General features: G+C 42.8%; 1 protein-coding gene across 1 annotated transcript in view; it reads right to left on the bottom strand.

The window, feature by feature from the left end:
- Window positions 1–793: 793 nt before the first annotated feature.
- APOB (apolipoprotein B) overlaps window positions 794–22,325 on the bottom strand; it is a 39,068-nt gene continuing 17,536 nt past the window's right edge. Inside the window, exons 19-29 of the mRNA XM_059943047.1 lie at window positions 19,997–20,179; window positions 19,165–19,286; window positions 16,050–16,260; window positions 15,314–15,489; window positions 15,004–15,191; window positions 14,394–14,539; window positions 12,226–12,599; window positions 4,151–11,710; window positions 3,656–3,770; window positions 3,371–3,557; window positions 794–2,434 (exon numbers count right to left, since the gene is read on the bottom strand). Of these exons, the coding sequence (XP_059799030.1) occupies window positions 794–2,434; window positions 3,371–3,557; window positions 3,656–3,770; window positions 4,151–11,710; window positions 12,226–12,599; window positions 14,394–14,539; window positions 15,004–15,191; window positions 15,314–15,489; window positions 16,050–16,260; window positions 19,165–19,286; window positions 19,997–20,179 (10,903 nt within the window). The remainder of the gene's footprint in view (window positions 2,435–3,370; window positions 3,558–3,655; window positions 3,771–4,150; window positions 11,711–12,225; window positions 12,600–14,393; window positions 14,540–15,003; window positions 15,192–15,313; window positions 15,490–16,049; window positions 16,261–19,164; window positions 19,287–19,996; window positions 20,180–22,325) is intronic.

The raw sequence follows: 22,325 nt of genomic DNA, 5'->3' as shown, positions 1-22,325 counted from the left end.
CATGTCCCAAGTCTCCTCTCCTACCCTTACTTCCTCTGCCACGAATGGATCCTGGCCGAGCTGCAGGGAGCCTTCTGGGATCCCTACTGCCATGAAACCCTTGCGGTTAGGACTTCTTTCTTAGCCATTCCTTTTCTACTGCTGGCAGGCGAGTCAAATAAAGGGCCTGATGGTTTATCTCAGAGCCTAGCAGAGAGCCTTGCCTGGCAAAAGCAGACTGATTGGTGAGGAAGATTGTGTGGCACATAATGAGATGCTCCTGTGGGTCAAATTATGTGAAAGTCTTTGCAAACAGTTTTTCATTCTCACTTGGCAAATACAGTCTCTGAGATCAGTTACTTTCTTCAAGGTGGCAAAGTATTTCCCTCCCTAAATTCTCCTTTTCCCCTATCACTCAAAACAGTGTGTGTTCTAGAGGTTTTGAAATGCCAGACATTTGAATAAGTAACCTCATTTCTCTATCTTTCAATATGAATGAGTCACATTGAGTGGTATGATACACAATAAAGAATTTATTTATTTGTTCTCGCTCTCCCAAAGTTTAGCAAAATAACTCAGATCCTGGTTTTCTTTAACTTGCAAAAAATGTCATTTCCCAGAGTTCAGAGACCTTCAGAGATCTGATGCCAGCTTCGATGCAGGTCCAGTTCATATGTGTTTCTGCATGTAGTCAGCTACCTGCTACAGGGCTGGCTTGGTGGATGATTATATTAATACATACAGTTTGAATATTTTCCCTACTATGTGGAAATTTAATTGGAGCAGAAGAATAAATGAGAATTGCTATAAAAAATTAGAAGGTGATAGTAAACTCTCCTGGAGCAACCCTTATGTAGGGGTTCATGCCATTGACTGTGGCCAATTGTAGCTCTTTCAGTAACTCCATGATATATCTCAGAAACATGTGGTATTTTTGAATGGACAGGTCAATCAATCTTTTGGACTCAGCAATGAATTTTTCATAGTAATCAGAGAGGTGGTCTGCAAAATCCTGTAGTTTATATGTGAACTGCTGGTGGTAATCAGAAATGATTTCCTTCACTGTAACAGCCCAGCTTTTAATTATTTCCTGAGCACTGGTAGAAAGCTCTGCAATCTTCTCTTTCCCTTTTCCATCTGCATCGGCAAGGATGCTCAGATATTCCTGGAAATCTTTCTGCACCAGTTGCTCAACCTGACTTGAGAGTTGGGAAGCAAAGCCAGCAGCACTGACAGTGTATTTGGAATGGAAGTCCTTAAGGGCATCTACTAGGTTCTTGATCAGGTTGATGATCTTTTCTTCAAGTTCATAATATTTCACTGTCCAGCCAACCATACTTGGATCAAAATATTCTTTGCGAAGAGCCTGCACATACTGATGGAGCTGCTGTAGCTCTTGAGAAGCTTCCTGAAGTTTGTTTTGAACAAGTTCATTAAACTCACCAAAGTTACGACCTAGGTTTTCTTTCAGGAGTCTAGAAACAAAGGAAATGAATATGTCGAAGGTTGTGCTGATGTCATGTTGGATATCATTAATGAGATCAGTAAATTTCTTCTCCTTTAAACGTTTAAGGTCTTCTTCTATCTCTTGGAAAATGCTATGTAGAAACTTCTTAAGATCACTTAGCATCTCTGTAGTCTTGACAGACTGGAGGTCACTAAGTGCCTTTTGGACATTTTGTGATAAAGATTTCAAAAGTTTTCCATACTCTGAGCCTATACCTATTAGTTGATCATACACTGAATCAAAGGGAAATTTATTCTTTAGGTCCTTGATTAATTCAGATTTCTCCATCAGGTCTTGGAAATAGGAAAACAATATTTCTAACCCACTATGGATCTTTGAATGTACCTGGGACAGCAGCTCCCCTACTTTCTTCAGGACCATAGTGTAGAGTTCGTCTTCAGTGTAGTTCCCGGCTCTTCCTGGGAGCTGGAATCTGGTGGACTTCAGGAAATCAATGAACGAGTCAATCACACGGTTGACTGTCACATTGTATTCCTGAGTAACTCCTATTAAGCTGTCAAACACCTTCTCCTGGAGTCTCTGGAAACCACTGTGGTCCTCCTGAGCCAATAGTTCCTGGTACAGACTCTTGGCCTTGTCCTTCCACTGCTGGTAGGTTCTAGTGGTGCCTCTGGCTATCTTTCGGAGCCCCACGTCCACCTCATCAATCTGCCTCACGGCCCCTTGATACACCTGCTCAGCGCTGTTCTGCAAACCTCTTCTCAGTTTTAAAGAAGCGTCTCTCAGATCGAGTCCCGTGTACTCCTGGTGGTACTTGTTGACATAGTCATAAGAGGCCCCCGTGGCCTTGGGCATATTGTCCTTGAGAGAGCTTAGCAATTCAGACACTGCTTCTTCTTCCCAGTTAGCTTTAATCTGAATTTCATCATCCAATTCCGGGACCCGCATCTCAATTTTGACTATGTTGAGTGTTTTATCTGGAGAGGACTAAAACCAGCAAAAAGGATGAAAAGAACATGTTTTCAATTATCTTGATTACATAATATACTACACTAAAACTTCATTAGCAGTTAAAAGTAAAGATCAGAGGATCTTTCATATTCTGATGGGGATTTATCTTTCATATGTCAGTTCATGTGTTTGTCTTACAGTTAAACAAATACACTCTTGTTAATTCCTCTTTAACACATGCCCCAGAAAGGACAAAATTATGTAAGGCATTTACACAGTAACATTCAACATTCAGGCCTGTCTAGGCCTGAAGATCAGAAGAGGAGGAGGAGGGGGAGGAGGAGGAAGAGGAGGAAGAGAACGGGGAGAAAAAAAACAGGGAAAGACTAATTCAGAGAAAGGAGAAGTAACAAAGAAGAAAAAAGCCCAGGGCCCATCGAGCAGAGACCTAGAAGACCACTATCAGGAGCCATCCATCCTCTAAGCCTGTGATAAACTTTAGTGATAGAACCTGATTATTTCTTCTCCTCTGCTAATGGCATCTTTGATTTGGCCCTGGCAGAGCTTGTAAAGTACGTGAGAGAAACTTGGCATATCTAACAATCCTACTGTGGGGAAGAATTTTGAAGCCTCAAATACTCCAGAAGCCCCAGTCTGAAAAATGTACTCAGCATATGGCAGAGTTTTTCCATGATTTAGGTGATGAGGCAAAACTCTCACCTTTCTAGAACAGCCCAAATGTAATAAAATAATAGTGGTAATATTAGGTCATGTGTGCAACTAATACAATCAATAAAAGACTCCTAATACTTTCTGGAGAATAGCTCCTCAGAAGAGAAGTTCAACCTGCTCATTGCCTGTGTTTCACCTAGTTTGGGAAAGCCCCTAGGTAATACTTTGTACGGACTTCAGTTTACCTGTCCATATTCTCTGTTTGCTCTTGGGGTGTGTAACCCACTAGATGGGACTCACCTGAGGGCGGTAGTAGAGGTTCCATCTCAGTAAGGTATCGTTAATGTTTTTCACGTCGATGACCACAGTGCCTATGGCTGGGGAGGCTACTGAGGAGGAGAGGTGGTTCTCGCTTTCTTGGTAGCGCAGACGGACATCAGTTAATGTCGGGCTGGTGATGTTAAGGTCGACCTTTCCATTCCAGTACCTGAAAGCAAAAGAAAGCAGATGGCCTGTCATGAAAGGGATGTGGAGATGGCAAACATCACAATGACTGGAAAGGAGATGAAAATAGAAGCTCCGTACCCAAGTCCTTGATATCTGCCATCTTCTTCATATTCTGCACTGAAGTCACGGTGTGCAAATGATCCGTTAGTTTTACAAACTAACATGCCACCTTCAATTTTGTGTGTTCCCACAACTGTATGGGAAAGATTTTATATTTCATTAGATTAGTAACTGCAGGATATAAACCTTTTCATTGTGAAAACAGAGAATTCTATCTTAACTGTCTTATATGTTTGAAACATGCAGTCCTCATTTAAAAAAACAGGAGACCTTTTTAGTCCTAAAATGATTACAGAAAAATCTATTTTCTCTGACCCTATTCTTCTGCAATTTCAGTAGGTTTTCAACAGGATGGTTTTCATATGTGGGGTATACATGTGTCTCCTTCCCGCCTCTTTTCAATTTTGCTATAGAGAGCAATTTTGCTTCGAGTCATATCTAAATACAGAATTATTTATTCACAACTCGCATTGAAGAAATAAAGCACGTAGGGGAGGCAGGAAATTTCCTTACCATTTAGGTCATATTCCAGGAACTGAATGGTGGAGCTGCATGTGGAATCCAGGAAGGTTTCAACGTGATCTTCTTTGTTTTTCAAACCAGCACTCCAAGTGGCATTATACAAGGGAGAGGCCACCTCGAAACGTGCAGTCAGTGTTCCAAAGGAAGGAATGAAAATTCCAGCAGGTACAGAGAACTTCATGGAAGGAATCTCAATAGTCTGCTCAGGCATGGTGATGGTTGACAACTCGAAGTCTGCAATGTTGCTGGCCACACTCAGATCCAAAACGGCACTGCCAACTGAAATACTTTTTGGAAGGGTGAAGTGGGACACAGTTAACTGAGATGCAGGCACAGTTATCTCAAAAAAGGGAACTGAGGAGACTTCTGGTTTAGAATATTGTGCTAACACATCAACTTTGGGGAATTTCACTTTGGGTAGTGTTGGTATGTTGAGGGCAAATGGCAAAGTACTTAGCTTCTTGTAGATTTTTATTTCACTGAAGTCAAGTATGTAGGATGGGACCTGAAGATCTGTAAAGGGTACGTGGAATGTAGGTGTGACGTTAACGGAATTTAGGTTATGTAGTTTCAGTCCAGGAATAATGAATTTATCAGCCAATTCTCGCACGGGGATAGAAACAGGATAGCCATTGGGGTTTTTGGTATATACAAGGGCAGTTGAAGCACGGAGATACTGTTTCCTATCGTTGTTGGTGGTTACATCTAGCTTTAGGAGGTCCCATAAGCTCTTGTCATAAACTGGTAGGACAACATCTTTGAGGAACCATAGGTACCCTTCTAAGGAGCCTGCCATGTCAAGGCGTGCCTCTTCTTGGTCATTGGAAAGCTGTATGTTGTTCTGGAGAGACCCAGAATGAACCTGGACCTGACTTTTCCAGCTGATTTTCTGGTTCTCAGTGTTAGCATTCAGGGACACTTCCTGGCCAAGGTAATTGATGTTAAGAAGGGAACTGGGCTGACGTGCACGGACCTGAACAAGGGCTGATACTTCCCATAGGGAAAGTTCCAGGGTGGCTTTGCTTGTATGCTCTCCAGATGTTAAAAAGAGGCCCCCTAGTCGTAAATGGTTTTTCGTATTTTGTTCCCAGATGGCATATATGCGTTGGAGAGTGGTTTCTCCAGCAAAATTTTCTTTTACTTCAAGGTTCCAGATACCATCTACTTTGGAAGCTCCTAGCAGCTTCACAGAAGATCGAGTACCCTTGGAATTCAAGTAAGTGCTGGCCTCACTGGCAAGAGTTCCTGAATATTCCTTTGAAAGGATAAAAGCCTTGACACCTCCTTTGGTAGATGACTCAATGGAAAAGTAAGAGGTGAGACATTCTAAGCTGAGCTTGTGGTCAAACGCCCCTGTAGCAGTAGTGTACACATGGGGCCAACTGAAATCATACTTTAATTCCATGGATGAAGAGACAGTAGGTTTTGACTTGGTATTTCCATTAAGTTCTTGCTTGAAATTCATTCTCAAAAGTGGAATTTGGACTCTTGCAGTTGTTGTCATGGATGCATCCATGTTTTTCTTGGTGAAGCTAATAGTATTGTCATGATTGCCCTCCACGAGTTTGTTACTCAGAGACAAAGCTGTGGCTAACTTCAACCCTCTTTTCCTCGTCAAACTTGATGTGCCCTCTAATTTGTACTGCAGTGCATCAATGACAGAAGAAGAGGAAGTAAGAAAATGAGCCACAATATCTGATTGGTTATAAAGACCAACATTGGTATTCAGTGTGATGACACTTGATTTAAAGGAAAAATCATAGGTAATATTGCCCATGGCTGGAATTAAAATTTTGTTTGTGGTACTCAGTACCTTGAACTCTGGAAGAGAAAGCTCAAGAAGATTCCTAGGGACATGAAGGGTTGGCAGCTCTAGGAATGGCAGGACTAATGTGTATGAGGGCACGTAGACGCCAGAACCCGGCATGGTGATGCTGGGGGTGCTGATCTCTTTGGGGATCACATACCCGAATGTCAACATCTTCACTGTGAATGGAGACACTTCAATGTTGGTAACTGGAATAGTGTATCCAGGAATTTTATAGATCCTGGGTTGCTGATTGAGGGATTTTTCAACCTTGTACTTATCAAATGTAATTTTTGCTTCATTGTAGGATTTGATAAAAAAATCTAATGCCTTGTTTCTGACTGTCTCGAAACGCCTGTTGAAGGAATTGATGTTACGATTGATAAATGCATAAAATACATCCAGAGGAACTGGGATGGAATGCTTGTCTTTGTTTTTCTTATACTGAGCCTTTACACTTAAATCGAACGATTGCTTTGTTGTTTTCAAGAATTCCTTCAAGCCTGTCTTTTCCCATAAGGAGATATCTTTCACCTGGGGCATTGTGAGCTTTGTATAAGGTAGAGTCATTTCAGGGATTGTTAAAGGAATGTTTAAAAAATCCAGGTTGGCTTCTCCATTTATTCCTATGTGGGCCTCAATGCTTTTCTCATTGTTTCCAGCAGAGAAATTTTGATTGTACTTATAATGATTGAACCTGGCACTTGCTTGCCAACTTGCTTGCTGGGCACTAGGACTCAGAAACAGTGCATAATTATTCAGAAAGTCTATCTTCCCTGTCAATTTTAATGGAAAACTAACTCTCAAGTTCCCTTCATTGTTTGTGGATGCGGTAAGCGCACGTGGCTGTGCTGAAAAGAAAAGAGAATTTTTCAAAGTTCCAATAACCTTTCCATTTAAATGCGCATCATGGTTGCCAGTTATCTCTGCCTTCCCTTCTCTAAGCAGTGCCATACCTTTAGCAGTTAGAACACTGTGGCCCAAGTACTGGCATTCAGCTTGTGACTGGATTTCAAATTTAGAAAAGTTGAGGAAGCGAGATTCATAAACTATATTTTGGTTTACTCTTAGGTGTTTGCTATTGATCTTATTAGACAATCCAAAGGACGTGATGGGTCCTTCCATAGTAAAGTTACTTTGGGATTCATGTGTTCCCTCATCTGAGAATTTGTGGCAGGCCAATTTCCAGGACCCTGTTCCAGAAGAAGTCCATGCTAGGTGTCCAGCTTCCAACAGGGTCTTGATTTCACTGCGCAGGTCAGCCTGGCTGGAGAAGTCCAGTTTGGGGATGTTCAATTTGTGGAAGTACTTTGTGTTGCTGTCCAGGGTAAGCTGATTATTTACCTTGACGAGCACACCGTTACTAAGCTCCAGTGTATTTTTTTCTGTGTGTAAACCTGCCACTGTGTTTGATTTTCCCTCAATAGTATTTCCAACAAATAGCACTTCACTCTCATGCTCTGTTTTCAGGTACTTGCTGGAGAACCTCATAGATTCCTTCAGAACAAGTGGATTAATCTTAGGGTCTGAAAGTTGTGCATTTGCTTGAAAATAAAAATTGAGAACTTCTAATTTGGATTCTCCTTTGGCAGTGATGGAAGCCTCAATCTCTGCCTGGTTTGCTGAAGCAGTTACATTCTGAATGTCAGCATTTGCATCTAATATGAGAAGGGGAGATTGGATTTTCAAAACGCCATACAGCTTGCCAAAAGTAGGTACTTCAGGTGTGTGTGAGATGTGGGGAAGTTGGAATTCTGGTATGTGAAGGTCAGAAACTTGAAAATCTGTAACATTGAGATGTGGGATGACAAGTTCTGGAATTGTGATTTCTGGTAAATGGAAGTCTGGCAGAGTGATTCTGGCAAGAATGGTGTCCACCCCGCTCAGATCCCTCAGGTACACTTCCGGGACTGGCCACTGCAGCTCACTGTTCAGCATTTGGTCAATGGTTCTGATGATCTTTGTTTTTATTTCTACCAAGTCAACTGTAAAGGAAGGGATGTGGAAGGTATTGAGGACAGTAAATTCTGGCGTGGAAAACCTGGATGGGATTTTTATATCTTTCAACTTTTTGAAGTTGATCTGAACGGATGGAATCTTCAGATCTGTCAGGGGGACAATGAAGTCAGGAGTCTGATACGTAGCCTCCTGAAGGGCACGGAGACTGACTTCAAAGGCAGGTATGGTCCCGAAGGTGGTCTGGATTTTGGGAACAGTGAACCCTTGTTCTACTAATGTTTTCAGGTTTTTGGCCCAGTCTTGGATAGAATACTGTTCTGCAAAGTCAGTAAGGTTCTTAGCAGCAAGATTCCACCAATCAGAAATATAGGTGACAAGTGTGCTGTAAACCTGGCCAACTAGGAACAGGTATCGCTGGACTTCCTGCTGCATATCCATTTGATACACTCGGTCTCGTATATCTTCCAGGGTCTCTTGGAATTTGGCTTTCATGTGAACTACAGAAACCTCCTGTAACCAATCAAAGAATAAGGTTATTTTGGTGGCCTTTAGGTTTTCCAGATGGATTGAGACTGTGGCCTTGATGTCCTCTGTAAACAGTTTTAGTGCTTTAGCTTTCTGTGGAAGTCCCAGAGCCTGAATTTCACCATTGATTCTGTGAGTCACCTCACGAATTTTGTTATTGGTTTTATCTACAAACTGGTGGTAATCAAATGACCTTAATTTCTTTACCAGCATGTCAAGGAATCTGTTTATTTCTTCAATGAATTGTTTAAAAGACAATGCTTCAAGCTGCTTGAGAGCATGGTCGGTAAACCCAATCAATTCCTCAACAAGGTCTGCCATCTTGACTTGTTGTAGGACACTGCTTAGCTTCTGAACAGTCTCCTGCAGCTTATATTGGTGGGCCAACTGCACTGATTTATCCATTAAAACCTGGATGTGGTGGTCTATTTTATACATCTCAGTGAACTCATGGACCATGACTCTGAAAGCATTGATTTCCTCAATTACTTCAAAATCTTCAAAAAGATTTGTAACACAGTATTTGACATGCTCAATAATTTCCTTTATTCTTTGAAATGAGATTGTAGTTCTCAACTGATCTAAAAGCACCCTGACATCAATAGCTTCAACCTGTTGTTTGAGCTTTTCAGCAAGGTGCTGGATGTCTACATTCTGAATCTGTGCATTGAGCTGCTGCAATTTTTCTTGTATCTGGATTCTGATTTGATACTTAGTATCCATAGTTTGAATCCAAGATGCAGTACTACTTCCAATTTTGTTAAAATCAATATTTTCAATAAAAAAATACAGATCACGGATTTTTTTTTGTACAGTTACACAGATATGATAATGTTCATCAAGAGTTTTCAATTTTTCAATTATTTGATCAATAATCTTAGCAATAGCTGCCTTAAAATCATGTAAATCATAATTATCTTTAATATACTGATCAAATTGTATCACATATGTTTGTAGCTGAGATAGTTTTCCATTAAGGTTGATTTTGGCATTGTCTAATGCAATCTGCAGATCATTTTCTGTAATTCTATAATTTTCTGTGAAAGCAGTTAGTTTCTCCTTGGCACTCAAAACTTGTTTCTCCCAGTTGAAAGCATTCAGATAATCATTAACTTGCTGTGGGAGTTTGTCCAAGGCTGTTATGTATTTCCTCATGCGTTCATCAATATTGATGTGTTTCAATTCTTTCTGTATAGCTTCCAGTGCACCTATAACTACCTCTCGAGTCTTCTCAAAATATTCTGGCAGGATTTTAAAGAATGGGAGGTTGATGGTGTGAACATCTTGGTTCTTATCATATTTTACAGAAGCAACAAGAGTGAATTCTTGGGGCTGGTCAACAGCGTCCCTCAGCTCTAAAGCGTCAATTACACTGACGGGCTCACTGAGTAAAAGTGGCACTGTAATAGGGGAGTCCAGCACAGTGAGGTCAGCCAGGGCTCGTCCACTGAGCTCAACACCAACTTTGTCTTTAGTGTTGTAAGCACTGAAGTCCTGGCTGTATTCATTTTGGTTCAACTGGGTCTTGAGTTTCCAGGTGCCTGTCTGCTCGGCCAGAGTGAGCAGGGCACTGATTTTATGATCAAGAGCGGTACTGATGCTCCTCCTGGACACGAGATGGTGACTTGTGGATCCTCTGTAATCATGAGAGAAAGTAAAGGCCAGAGGTTCTGCTTTCAACAGGAATTTGCTATACAGCTGCCCAGTGTGTTGTCCCCAGAGAACCAGTTTCCCATTGCCATTTGTATGCGTGTCGACGGTCATTGTAAATGGGGCCATTGCAGAGTGGAAAACATTGTTGAAATGCAGGGAGTCCGAATTGTAGTTTGTACTGATGTCAACGGTTGAAGCAAGCCCAGCGATGTTAGTGTTGAGCCGATGGCTAAACTCTGTCCCCTGCACCTTAGCTACAGTGTCTGCTTTATAACTTGCTGATAAGTCAGCATAAGAAAGAGTGTAGATGTGTTTTAGTTCATTATTTTGGTAGGCTCCTTTTATGGTCCCACCCACATTCAGCTTCAGAGGTTCAAGCCGTAATTTTCCATTGTTGGTCATATCCAGAGCACTGAATTTCAAGTCATTGTTTAAAGTAGTTACCAGGGAATAGGGCTGGAACTGTAGATTAAAATTTTGCTTATAAAACTTGTCAGAGCTATAAATGTTGTCAAGTTTGGAAGAGAAGTCCAGTGATAACCCTGCAATGTTCAGATTGTTTGTGTAGTCAAGTTTCATTTCAGCGTATGAGCCCATCATGTCATTTGAAAGCTTGAGTCCTTCCTGGTTGATTCTGAAGTTGAAAATGTTTTTGCTGTCAACACCCAGAATCACGGCCTGATAAGCACTTCCCAGGGACACCTCTCTGAGGGTAGCTCTTCCATCTAGACTGAATTTTGCATGGTGTTCCCGGAAGCGGCCATTTGTTGTTAATTTCAGGGATGCCCCAGAGAGGCCAAGCGCGGCATTGAGTTCATTCTCCAGCATTAGGGGACTATACTTCAAGTTGGTCATTGCACTGGTAGACATTCCATCTTGGGCAATCCTTAGTGTTGCCTTGTGAGCACCACTATTAATTCTGTCAGTGCCCAAGATGTCAGCATTTAACTCAAGACCGTGGGAGTTTAGTGATCCAGAAAGCAGGGTGAAGAACTTCAGTGACTTGTAATCAGCCTGATACTCAGAACGTAGCAATGCACTTTGCTTAGAGAAGGTCAGATCCATCTTGTTCGAAGTGGCAAAGTCCTCATACTTCCCATTAGTGTCAGATTTCAGAGTCAGCTCATAGTTCTCATATTTCAGGGAAGCGGTATTTTTCATGAGGCCACCTTGCAGATCCAAGGTGGACGTAATAGAGACTGTTCCATCTTCATATCTTCCTGTTATCTGGTTGGTGCCCTGGACGTAGGAGGAGTTAAACCTCAGGTTGGATTCCCCATTTAGCTGGCCAGTGGCAGGATCCCTCTGATAAGACAGGTCATATGCGCCTTTAGCATAGAACGAAGAGTCTCTGAACTGCCCATCAATCGCGACTTCTTTGACATACAAATGCTGTTTCTTTTTTGAGTCCAAATGGACTGAAGCAGATATCTGTGGTCCCCAGGCACTCGATGCATCGAATGTTAGAAAACCTTTTGAGGCTGGATTGTTTCCAGTTTTCTCTACGTGACTGAATTTGACAAGTGAATCCAGGAATTTGTGGTGTAGAGACCCATCACCTGAAAACGTGAGTGTATTCCTGTGGTCATACGTTGTTTTTGCAGATCCTAGCATAAAAATCAAAACACATTGGTTAAATGAAGTCATGCACTTCCACAACAATTTCTATGCTGAAAGTCTTTCAGTAAGAAAGTCCCATTGGTCTGGGTCAGTTGCGCAACAGTCTCCTCCATTTATAAGATGAGCACAAATTCTGATAGCAAAAGGCATTCCTCCTGGAAGCCTTCCCTGACCACCACAGACCTTGCTGGGTTCCCTTGTCCTCCACTGTACCTTACACACTATACCCTATCACAGCACCTCTCACACTGACTTCTAATTGCCAGTTTATCTGTTTTCTCTGTTACTGCCTAGTAGAATACTTGATACATAGGTGTTTAATAAATATTTCCAAAGGAAGAAAGGGAGGGAGGAAGGAAGGGAGGAAGGAAAAAGAATAGGGTTCCAAGTAGCAAGAACAATGTCTGCAAGAAAGCCCAAGTTTTTCCCTTCCTAGAGGAGGCTAGCCCATTGGAACCTGCAGCAAATTCGCTCTGTGAACCTCCCCTCGGGCAGGGCTCACCTTGCACGTGGTAGGAGAGCAGGTCGACCACGGCGTCTGCCTTCACATGGCACTGAGCCTGGAGGCTCAAGGGGTCTGTGCTGGTGTTGCCGCCAGTATAGGAGGCGGACCAGTTGTACAAGTTACTGTAGGTATTTGTGGAGAGGTCTAGAACACCCAAGAGAGGCACCTGCAGTTGATACAACTTGGGGATTGTAAAAGCGGGGACTTGGAACTCTTGAGATGGCAGGTGGAATCCCACAGGGTGTAAGTTGAGGGCTGGTGTCCGAATAGTCTCTAACATCTTTAGATCTTTGGAGGATTTGCCACCAAAAGGCAAAGGGATCTCAATGTTCACACTGTTCTTGTTCAGGGTGTATTTGATCCGACCGTCACTGAAATGAAGAGCAAAGACAATGTCCCTATAGTCAGACAGCAAGCCCTCTAAGTTCTCTGCCTCCTGACCTTCTAAGCAATAGTGCATGTGTCTCATTTCCAATCCTGGACCGCACTACTTCTCATGCTGCTCCCTGGGCCTGGCGTCCCTTGGCTTTAACCTCTACCTACAAATGCTCACATCCGTTCAAATCCCTCCCAAGAGCTGTGTCCTTATTTCTACCATCCCATCTAAGTCACAGTCAATTTCTCTTGTTCTTATAGTGACACAGTTGCTTCCACCTATCTCAAAGATCTTTTCATAATCTGCTTATATAACTAGCACTTATTTGTTCATTTGTCAGTGTCTACACAGTGTCTTCCTGTGAGGGGAAGGATTACGCCTTATCCAGTTTTTATTTTCTCACTGCACCTAATCTAATCTAGTACTGCACACAGGGGATACTTGATACGTATTTGCTCAACTGAATTGAGGCATCTTGACATGTGGAAAGAGCACAGGCATGGGCATCAGTAATCTTGAGTTATAATGTTAGTATCGTCAGTCAGTGGGAGCTATGCTAGTGAATTCGCCTTTCTGAGTCTCAGTGATGTTATCTGCGTAGTGAGGATAATAGTACCGTTTCTGCTGATCTCACAGAGCCAGTCTTGGATATGAAATGAGAAAAGATACCTAAAAGCACTTTGCAATCTTTTCAGTACTATGCACATACAATGGACTATTTTGACAACTCACAAGAAGAAAGTAGGATGGCAGAGTGTAAGTGTAGTAAACAAACAACTATTCATTGCATTACTCCATCAAGGACTGGGTGCTGCCTATCCAGATCCCAGCATTCATGATAAGATCCCATGCTGGATAAGGTCCCATCCATTTCTAAGGTCCTGTGGTCCTGCCTTTTCAGCACAGCACAGACAAGACTGATGGTTGGAAACACTAAGAGTGAAGGAAGAGGTTCCTGGGTCCTCTGAAGCTGCCACTTTTTTTCTCTTATCTTCATATTTTGTCCATATGAGTGCTTTGGTGAATTTTAGCCCTTTCACACACTTATCTGGTCTATTAAACTTTGCTGCCCAGACACAGACTATGGAAAGGCCCATGTGACACAGGCCACTTGTTTTCTAAACCCTGAAGATAACACAGAGAACAGTTAATCCAGAACAGACTGTAGTCTTTTGAGCTCATGCTCTGATTTTTAAATTTTCATGACAGACATCAAAGCATCACATGTATTTCTGTAAGTACAGAAGGGGACCAAGCATTTTACAGTCTGACTTCCCCATAAGGATGATGCTATTTTGCTAAAGTGACATATGCTCTCAGAATGTGCCTTCATTCCATGCCCAATGGCTGTCCTGACCCTCTGAGCTCAACAGCAAGCCTGTAGCCGACAAGTCTGCCAGCCACTCTTGAATTCTTCACGATTATGAGTATATCCTGATCCTGAGCATAAGGGGAGTTCACTTATAGTAGAGGAAAACTGAATGGCTTTCAAATTCAGTTTTAAAACTAAGTGAATAAAACATCTTAGGGTGAAAGTACCAGAATCTCCTAATTACTTTCTTAGGTTTTTTTTTTTTTTTTTTTTTTTTGACTGGGTTGGCATTCACGTTCTGACCTCATATTTAATAATGCAAAAATGCCACAATGTTTATGTGAGTTACTAATCTCCTTAAAATGCTTACCTTGTTTCCCTTAAAAATGTAAATTAAAAAAAAGTCTAAATCATGCTAAGTAAAATCTTCCATTTACCTTTCATGGTTCAAGGAATTTTTCTGGTTCCTCTTTTTACCTTTTTAAGAAGAGGTTTTCTGGGATGTGGAAGTCTGGCAATTGCATTTCCTGGAGGTACAACTCTTGTAGGCCACTGAGATGATCTTGTAAATTCTGGGCATAAGGAAGATTCCTCGATGCCTCCTGAAGCCATGTGCTTGTTGCCTACAAAATAATAGGAGTTTTCAAAGCAATGGGCATGGATGGGCATCAAACACAGTTAACATCAGGTGATAATCCATATTTGACAGCTTGATCGTTAAGCAGGACGGTATACTCAAAGTTAAAAAATAAAAATTATGAATTTTGGTTGTCAGTAATTAATCTCTTCCTGTATTTTATGAAAGGAATACGTAGCATAGTCAAACCCCTAGTCAGTGTCCTGAAGCTCCCTGTGGTATCTTAGGCACAGGCAACTCTTCTGCTTAGTAGTATTCATTTGGTATTGAAAAATATAGCCTTGTGTAACTGGGTAACTATGCATACGTGTTTCTTTTTCTCCCCAGGAATTCCCTGGGGGTAGGAAGCATGCCTTATCCATCTTTGGATACTCTTTCACCTAACTCAGAGTTGACTATGTGATTAGCACTTATAACCGTGTATTTATTGACTGGCTGATATGTACTTACAACTACTAATTTGGAACCCATGTGCCGGAAAGTCATGCCTGTTTGAGGAACTCTGTGATCCAGGAGACTACTGGCATACATATGCAAACTTTTAGGATAATCAGAGAGATCCACAGGGAAACTGGAAGCTGCTTTTTTGGTATCCACGTTGGTGCCTGCGTTCCATTCAAATTCAATCTTCTCCTCATCTGAAAACACACACGTGACATAGTTGTCAATAGTGCCAGGTCAGCTCCTATCTGTGGCTGTCAACACTGCCATCGAGTACACCGTGCTCTTGGAAGTGCTCACATGGGGAGGACGTGCTTACCATAACGCCACGCCACCTTCTTGGAAACTGTTGAGCCATAAGCTGTAGCAGATGAGTCCATCTGCAGGAGCAGTTTTGAGGGAGACCACTGGGTGAGGATCTCACTTCTGGCTTCTGCTTGCAAACGGGGTATGGAGATAACACCTCTGATTTTGCCTTCTTCCTTCCTGTCATAACTATTGAAAAAGAAAAAGTTGACGTCAGTGACTCCATTCATTCCAAAGAGATAGGCAGGGTTCAATGCAAGTTCCATTTGTGGCGATGAAAACAAGATAAATGAATGGCTCAGAGAAATGACCAGAGATGCAACTCCTTAACTTCTAAAGCTAACTCACTACAAATTCAGGACACTCCAGGGAGGTATGGGAGAGAGGTTTTCGAAAACTGAATCCTGCTCTACCATTTACTAGCTCTACTGCCTTGGCCAAATTATTTAACCCCTCCAAGCTACCACTTCCTTATCTATAAAACAGGGAAACTCATACCTATCTGCAGTTTCTCATGAGGGCTGAGATAATTTCTTTAAAGTACCCAGTATAGTGCCTGATGAATAGTAAGTACCCAATGAACGGTAGGCAGATCCAACTGGACACGTGCAGAGGGTCACAGTGTTGAGGGCTCTGTCTACCCCTTGAAGTGCAGACCCCTTGGTCAGCTTTAAAGCTGAAAAGGAAGAAAGGAAAGAGCCACAAAGGCCCACAGCTAAGGTCAGACCCCCCCCTTGAGCCTTCCTTACCTCATATGGCCGGTGAGGGTGACCTCAGTGATTTTCTTATTCTGAATGTCCAGGGTGAGCTTGTAAGACTTTTCTTCCTTAGCAGATTTATCATGAACTCTGAGGACTGTCCCAAGGTCAACGTCAAAATCTGGAATCTGGATTTCACTGGACAAAGTCTTACTCTGCCGGTTATATGTGAACATCATAGTCGCCTCGGTCTGCTTCACACCTGGAAGAGTGTACAAGAGAATCAAGATGTCTATTCAGAAGATATGTTTAGGAAGGAAAGAGAGAAAAAGGCAGAGAAACCTCAAGTACTTAATGTGCTCAAATGAGGACACAGTTCAGGATTTTACCTTAAATTTTTAACTCAGTGGTACTTGCACATTTGTTCAATCTGTAAGTATTTATTGATTGCTTATCGCGTGCTAGGCACTGCTCTTGGCACTGGAAGCCCCTGCCCTCATGGAACTGACATTCTAATGGGAGGGGTACAGACAATAAGCAAGTACATTATTTATGTCAGGTGGCAATACATGTTTGTTAAGAAGAGAAGTAAAACCGCGTAAGATGATAAAGGAGAGAAAGGGATAGAAGAGGCGCTATTTAATGTGTGGTGGTCAGAGAAGTTCTGACAAGAGGATATGTGGGCAGAGACCTGAATGAAGAGAGGCTGAGCCACGCTGCATCCTGCAGGGAGAGCCTTCCAGGCAGAGGGAATCGGAAAGGCAAACGTCCGGATATGAGAAAAACTCAGCGTGTTCAGGGACCAGTAAGGGCTCGAAGTCCTTCTGTGTCAGGCACACGTGACATCTCTGTATGATCGTCGGCCTACGACACCCTTCCTGGTTCGTTGCCACCCTGCCCTGCCTTCCCCTCTCCCCAGCTCCTCCTTTCTTTGTCACAAGATTTCCAGGTTTCCTTCAATTCACAGGTGTACCCATTTTATATCTCTTGTAAAATCGTTACTTGACACTTTTTATCAGTACGTGCCCCCTGCGTGCCCCCCCCCTTTCCTGTGGGTTTTGTTTTCCTAGTTTAATTTTGCGACATATCATTCCTACATAAAACATCTTCCAAAGCGAACATTTAAGCTTCTCCAACCCCTAAAACCTGCTCTTCCATCTCAGGACGTGGCAACCCTGTCCTCCAGCTGCTCAGGCCAAAAACTTCGAGTCATCCTGATTGCCTTTTTTCTCTTACCCTGAACATCTACTGTGTCAGCAGATTTTGTCTTCCCAGTCTTCAAAACATGGCCGAGTCCAACCGCCTTTGCCATCACCACTCCAACCCAAAGCACCACCGTCTCTGGCCTGGATTACTGTGATGGCCTACATACTAGTTTCTCTGCTCTTGTCTCCCTAAAGTCTCTCTTCAACATAAACATAAATCAAACAGTAGCTTCTTCAAAAATAAACAAATAGGACATAATCAAACTTATAACCACAGCAAAGGAAACCATAAACAAAACAGAAAGACAACCTACAGACTGGGAGAAAATATTTGCAAACAATGCAGCCAACAATGGCTTAATTTCCAAACATACAAACAGCTTATACGGCTCAATATCAAAAAAAAACAACCCAATCAAAAAACGGGCAGAAGAACTAAACAGACATACACACGGCAAACAAGCACGTGAAAAGATGCTCAGCATCACTAATTATTAGAGAAACACGAATCAAAACTACAATGAGGTATCACCTCACACCAGTCAGAATGGCCGTGATCAAAAAGTCTAAAAGTAACAAATGCTGGAGAGGGTGTGGAGAAAAGGGAACCCTCCTGCACTGTTGGTGGGAATGTAAATTGGTGCAGCCACTATGGAGAACAGTATGGAGGTTTCCTAAAAAACTAAAAAGAGACTTACCATACGATGTAGCAATCCCACTCCTGGGCATATATCCAAATTAGACAAAAACTCTAATTTGAAAAGATACATGAACCCTAATGTTCACAGCAACACTATCTGTAATAGTCAACACATGGAAGAAACGGAAGAAACGTTGTGTCCATCAACAGATGAATGGATAAAGAAGATCTGGTATATACATACAACGAAATACTACTCAGCCATAAAAAAGAATGAAACACTGCTATTTGTAGCAACATGGATGGACCTAGAGATTATCGTACTAAGTGAAGTAAGTCAGATAGAGAAAGACAAATATCATATGCTATCACATGTGGAATCTTTAAAAAAATGATACAAATGAACTTATTTACAAAACAGACTCACAGACATAGAAAACAAACATGGTTACTAAAGGGGAAAGGGGGTGGATGGGTAAACTAGAAGTTTGAGATGAACAGATACACAGTACTATATATAAAAGAGATAAACAAGGATCTACTGTATAGCACAGGAAACTATAGTCAATATCTTGTAATAATCTATAATGGAAAAGAATCTGAAAAAGAATATGTATATATGTACAACTGAATCACTTTGCTGTACACCTGAAAGTAACACAACATTTTAAATCAAGCATACTTCAATTAAAAAAAATAGTAGCTTCTTACTTCACTCATCGCAAAAACTAACATCCTTACACAGCCTAGAAGACCATCCTTCCCTCACAACCCCCTACATCTCTGACCTCATCTACCATTTTCCTCCCTGATCTCCCTGCTTCAGCCATACTGGCTTCCCTCCTTTTCCTCAAACACAGTAGCCATGCGCCTGCCTCAGGGCCTCTGCACCAGCTCGCCCCTCAGCCTGTAACGCTCTTTCCACATGGCTTATCCCCTTCCCTCCTTCAGGTCTCTCTTTTATGCTCCCTTTACCAGTGAGGGTTTCCCTTATCATTCCAAATGGCACTGGCTTCCCCCATCCTTCCTCCTTGCTGTCACTCCTGACATTCCCTAGACCCCTCTGTGCTCTATTCTTCTCCCCAGCACTAATCTGACTTTCTGAATATTTACTTGTTTGGTTGTTTACTATAAACTCCACAAGGATGGGGACTTTATCTCCATTGTTTACTATTCTAGCCTCAGCTCTCAGAACAGGCCTGACACTTATCTGGCACTCAGTAAATATTTGTTAAATACATTAAATTAAATATATTCTGCTTGTGAGTCCTGGACCTGAGACCGAGGGCAGAGATGGAGGGACCCTTTTCTGGGCACTTGCCTTTTGCCTGAGTTACAAACTTCAGCATGTCCACCAAAGCTTCACCATCTCTCTGGAGTTCGTAGAATGCCCTGGCAGAATACTGCTCTACTTCTCCTGTTGGCTTCAGTTCCAGTTCAAATCTAAAGATGTTACAATGCGTGTGATGCATAACGTTAGAGCTTTCATGATGATGACAACATCCCCAAAACAAGTCAGCCTCAATTGCAACAAAAATCTGGTCCTTATTCAACATTGTCTCTTGTCCTTAACTAATGATGATCTTTATGATCCCTTTCAGTCCCTCCAAAAGCCCAAGGCAAGGGCAGATCCCAGGGTGCTTGGGGTTTTTGGACAAGCAGGAGTTGGTTGGTTGTGTCAGCAAAGCTGAGAACAAGGATAAGACTTGTCCTATAAGTCTTATTTTAATTTATTTTATTATTTTTTTGGCTGCACCGTGCTGCATGTGGGATCTTAGTTCCCCGACCAGGGATCGAACCTGTGCCCCCTGAAGTGGAAGCGTGGAGTCTTAACCACTGGACCACCAGGGAAGTCCCTTGTTGTTTATTTTTTGAGCGAAGACCTCCCTTAGGGGTCATGACGCCTCACGTTCCAGCACCGCCCCACTCCTACCCACCTATGAAGACGCCCAGCCCTAGACTCAAAGGTTAGGTAGGTACCCTTCAGGTGTGTTGGGCAAAGGACCACTGTTCTAAATAACCAAAGGACAGTGCAAATTTCTGAGGCTGGTGACGCGACATCTACAACACACAGCATTTTTTCTTGGCCCTGCTCGGTCGCCATAAGGTAGGAGGTAAGCACACGCTGAGTGGGGACACTGAGCATCTCTGACCTGGTGTCCCCAGTCAGCGGGTAGTAGGAAGAAGAGTCTGTGGAGCTGGCGTTGGAATAAGCGACCGCGGTGCAGTAGTTCAGGCCAATAAAGAAAGGCTTGCAAGTTGACCAGGACTGCCTGTTCTCAACGAGAGGTGGGATCACTTCCGTTTTGGTGGTAGACACCAGATGCAATGTGTTACTGGTGAAGGAAGAAAAAACCTGAGTTATCTTCAAGTCATGGACCGAAATGAACATCACTGATTCTCCCAGCGCAAATGCCCCCTTATCCTGCGCTCTGTCTCCCCTCTGTCCACACCCACCTCAAATTCTTTGATTTACTCAGAAACAAAGAATAGTAAGAAGAACATCAACAAGGCTAACAATCACGGTGACTCTTATGTTTCCCGAAACAACCTGCACTTAGACATTGCACTAAGTTCATCACATTTGTTCTCTGTAATTTCCACAACAGTGGGCATTAAGAGTCTCCTTTAACAGAGGAAAGAGGCTCCGAGGGGTCAGTAACGATCACGGGGATCTGACCTCAGGGCTGCCCCTTCCTTCCTAAAGTGTGGATAAGAGGTGTCCTGCTTCTCTTTCATCTGCAATCTCTCTCTACTGGCTTCTTTCCACCAGTATTAAACATGCTCAAGTCTCTTCTCCCACTGTGTGTGTACACACACACACACACACACACACACACACACACACACCTTTCCTTCCCTTCTAGCCCCCTCTTGTCTCCCTCACAATCAAGAAATTTGTCTGCCTTTGCAGTCTCCACTTTCTTTCAACACCCATCTCACTGAACAGGGATCTGACTGTCACCCCCATGGTGCTTCTGGAACTGCTTTCATCAGCAGCTCCAATCAGCTCCAAAGGACATTTGGAGGCTTCGTCTTCCTTGATCTCTTGGAAGCATTCAGTGGAGTTGCTCACTTATGGCCAGATTAAGACTTTTGAGTCCAAAACCCCTGAAAAGATTATGGTATCCTCCTCCCAAGTATGTACTTAAAAAATTAGTAAGTGCCAGAAAGTTCAACAATGTCCTGATTTCATCCAAGGATGAAAGGATCTTTGATATATCATGTTCTTTTCTCAGTATTGTTTCCTCATCTTAGGGAGTGCCCTAAGACCAACGTTTGATGGTGGGCTGGAATCCTAAGTGCCAGCGTTGGCCTGTCTATGGGGTGATCCACCCCGTGGCCACGCCTGGGCTTCTGTGCCCCTTTACGGCTTTGGTCACCCCTTCTCACTCGTTGCTGCTTATTCCTCTCCCCTTCACATGTGTCTCTTCTGCCTGTTTCCGTCCTAGTCCCTCATGCCTTACTCTATACTAATCACTGTTGGACTTCAACAACCGCTATGTGCCAGTGATGCCCAGATCTGTATTTATAGCTCAAACCTCTTCACTGAGCTCAGACCCACTGGTCCGTTGACAGCTGGATGTTCCCATCGGCTGTCTCACAGGACTTCCAGTGCAGTGTGTTGAAAACAGAATTCGTCACTGTCTCCCACACCAGCTGCTCTTCCTCTTTAGTCCTTATTTCAATGAAGGGCACCCCTGACTCCTCTTGCCTCTTTCTCCGCCCCCACCCCGCCCACCATATTCAGTCAGTCAATAACCAGGTACTTGTGTTTCTACGTCCTAAGGATTTCTGGGGTTGGCTCACTCATCTGTCCACCTGGCCCTTATCGGGTGTGGCCACTGTCATCCCCCTCCTGTATGTGATTGTAACAGGCTCCTGACTGGTCTCCCTGTTGCCAGTCATGCCCCCTTTTCACCCATTTCCCGCTCTGGAGTCAGAGTTTTCTAAAGCACCGACCTTATTTTACTTATGCTCCCACTTTAAACCCTTTTGCCTTCAGAAGAGCCCAATCTCCCTAAGACGGCTCACAAGACTGACCCTTGCCAGCCTCTCACTTCCTCTCTCACCATGTTCCTCGTGTACTTGACCTCATGGAATTTCTTGTAGTTCCCAAACCGTATCATTTTTCCTTCAGGCCATTGCATGTGCTTTTCTCTTTGCCTGGGAACACTCATTCCTTTCTCTTTTGTCTGCATAACTCTGACACAGCTTCCAGGGATCAGCTCAAGTGTGGCTCTCTTCAGAAGGTTTTCCTTAACTGCCACAGGCTCCATGATACGTAATTTCATGGTCCTCTCCTGCTTCCTCTAACCGAGCCCTCACTTGATAGTCACTGCTTGCCTCACTATATTTGAATTGACAAATTAATGTGTCCAAAATATGGAAACTAAGGTAAATCAACGTTTGAAGATTTCATTGAAAACGGAGCTCTCAATAGGAGGCTGCATCCCATAATCAGGAGAGTAGGACTTCCAT

This window comes from Balaenoptera ricei, chromosome 13, assembly GCF_028023285.1.
Source record: "Balaenoptera ricei isolate mBalRic1 chromosome 13, mBalRic1.hap2, whole genome shotgun sequence".
NCBI classification, from domain to species: Eukaryota; Metazoa; Chordata; class Mammalia; order Artiodactyla; family Balaenopteridae; genus Balaenoptera; species Balaenoptera ricei.
This window is presented reverse-complemented; position numbering and strand designations above follow the sequence as displayed.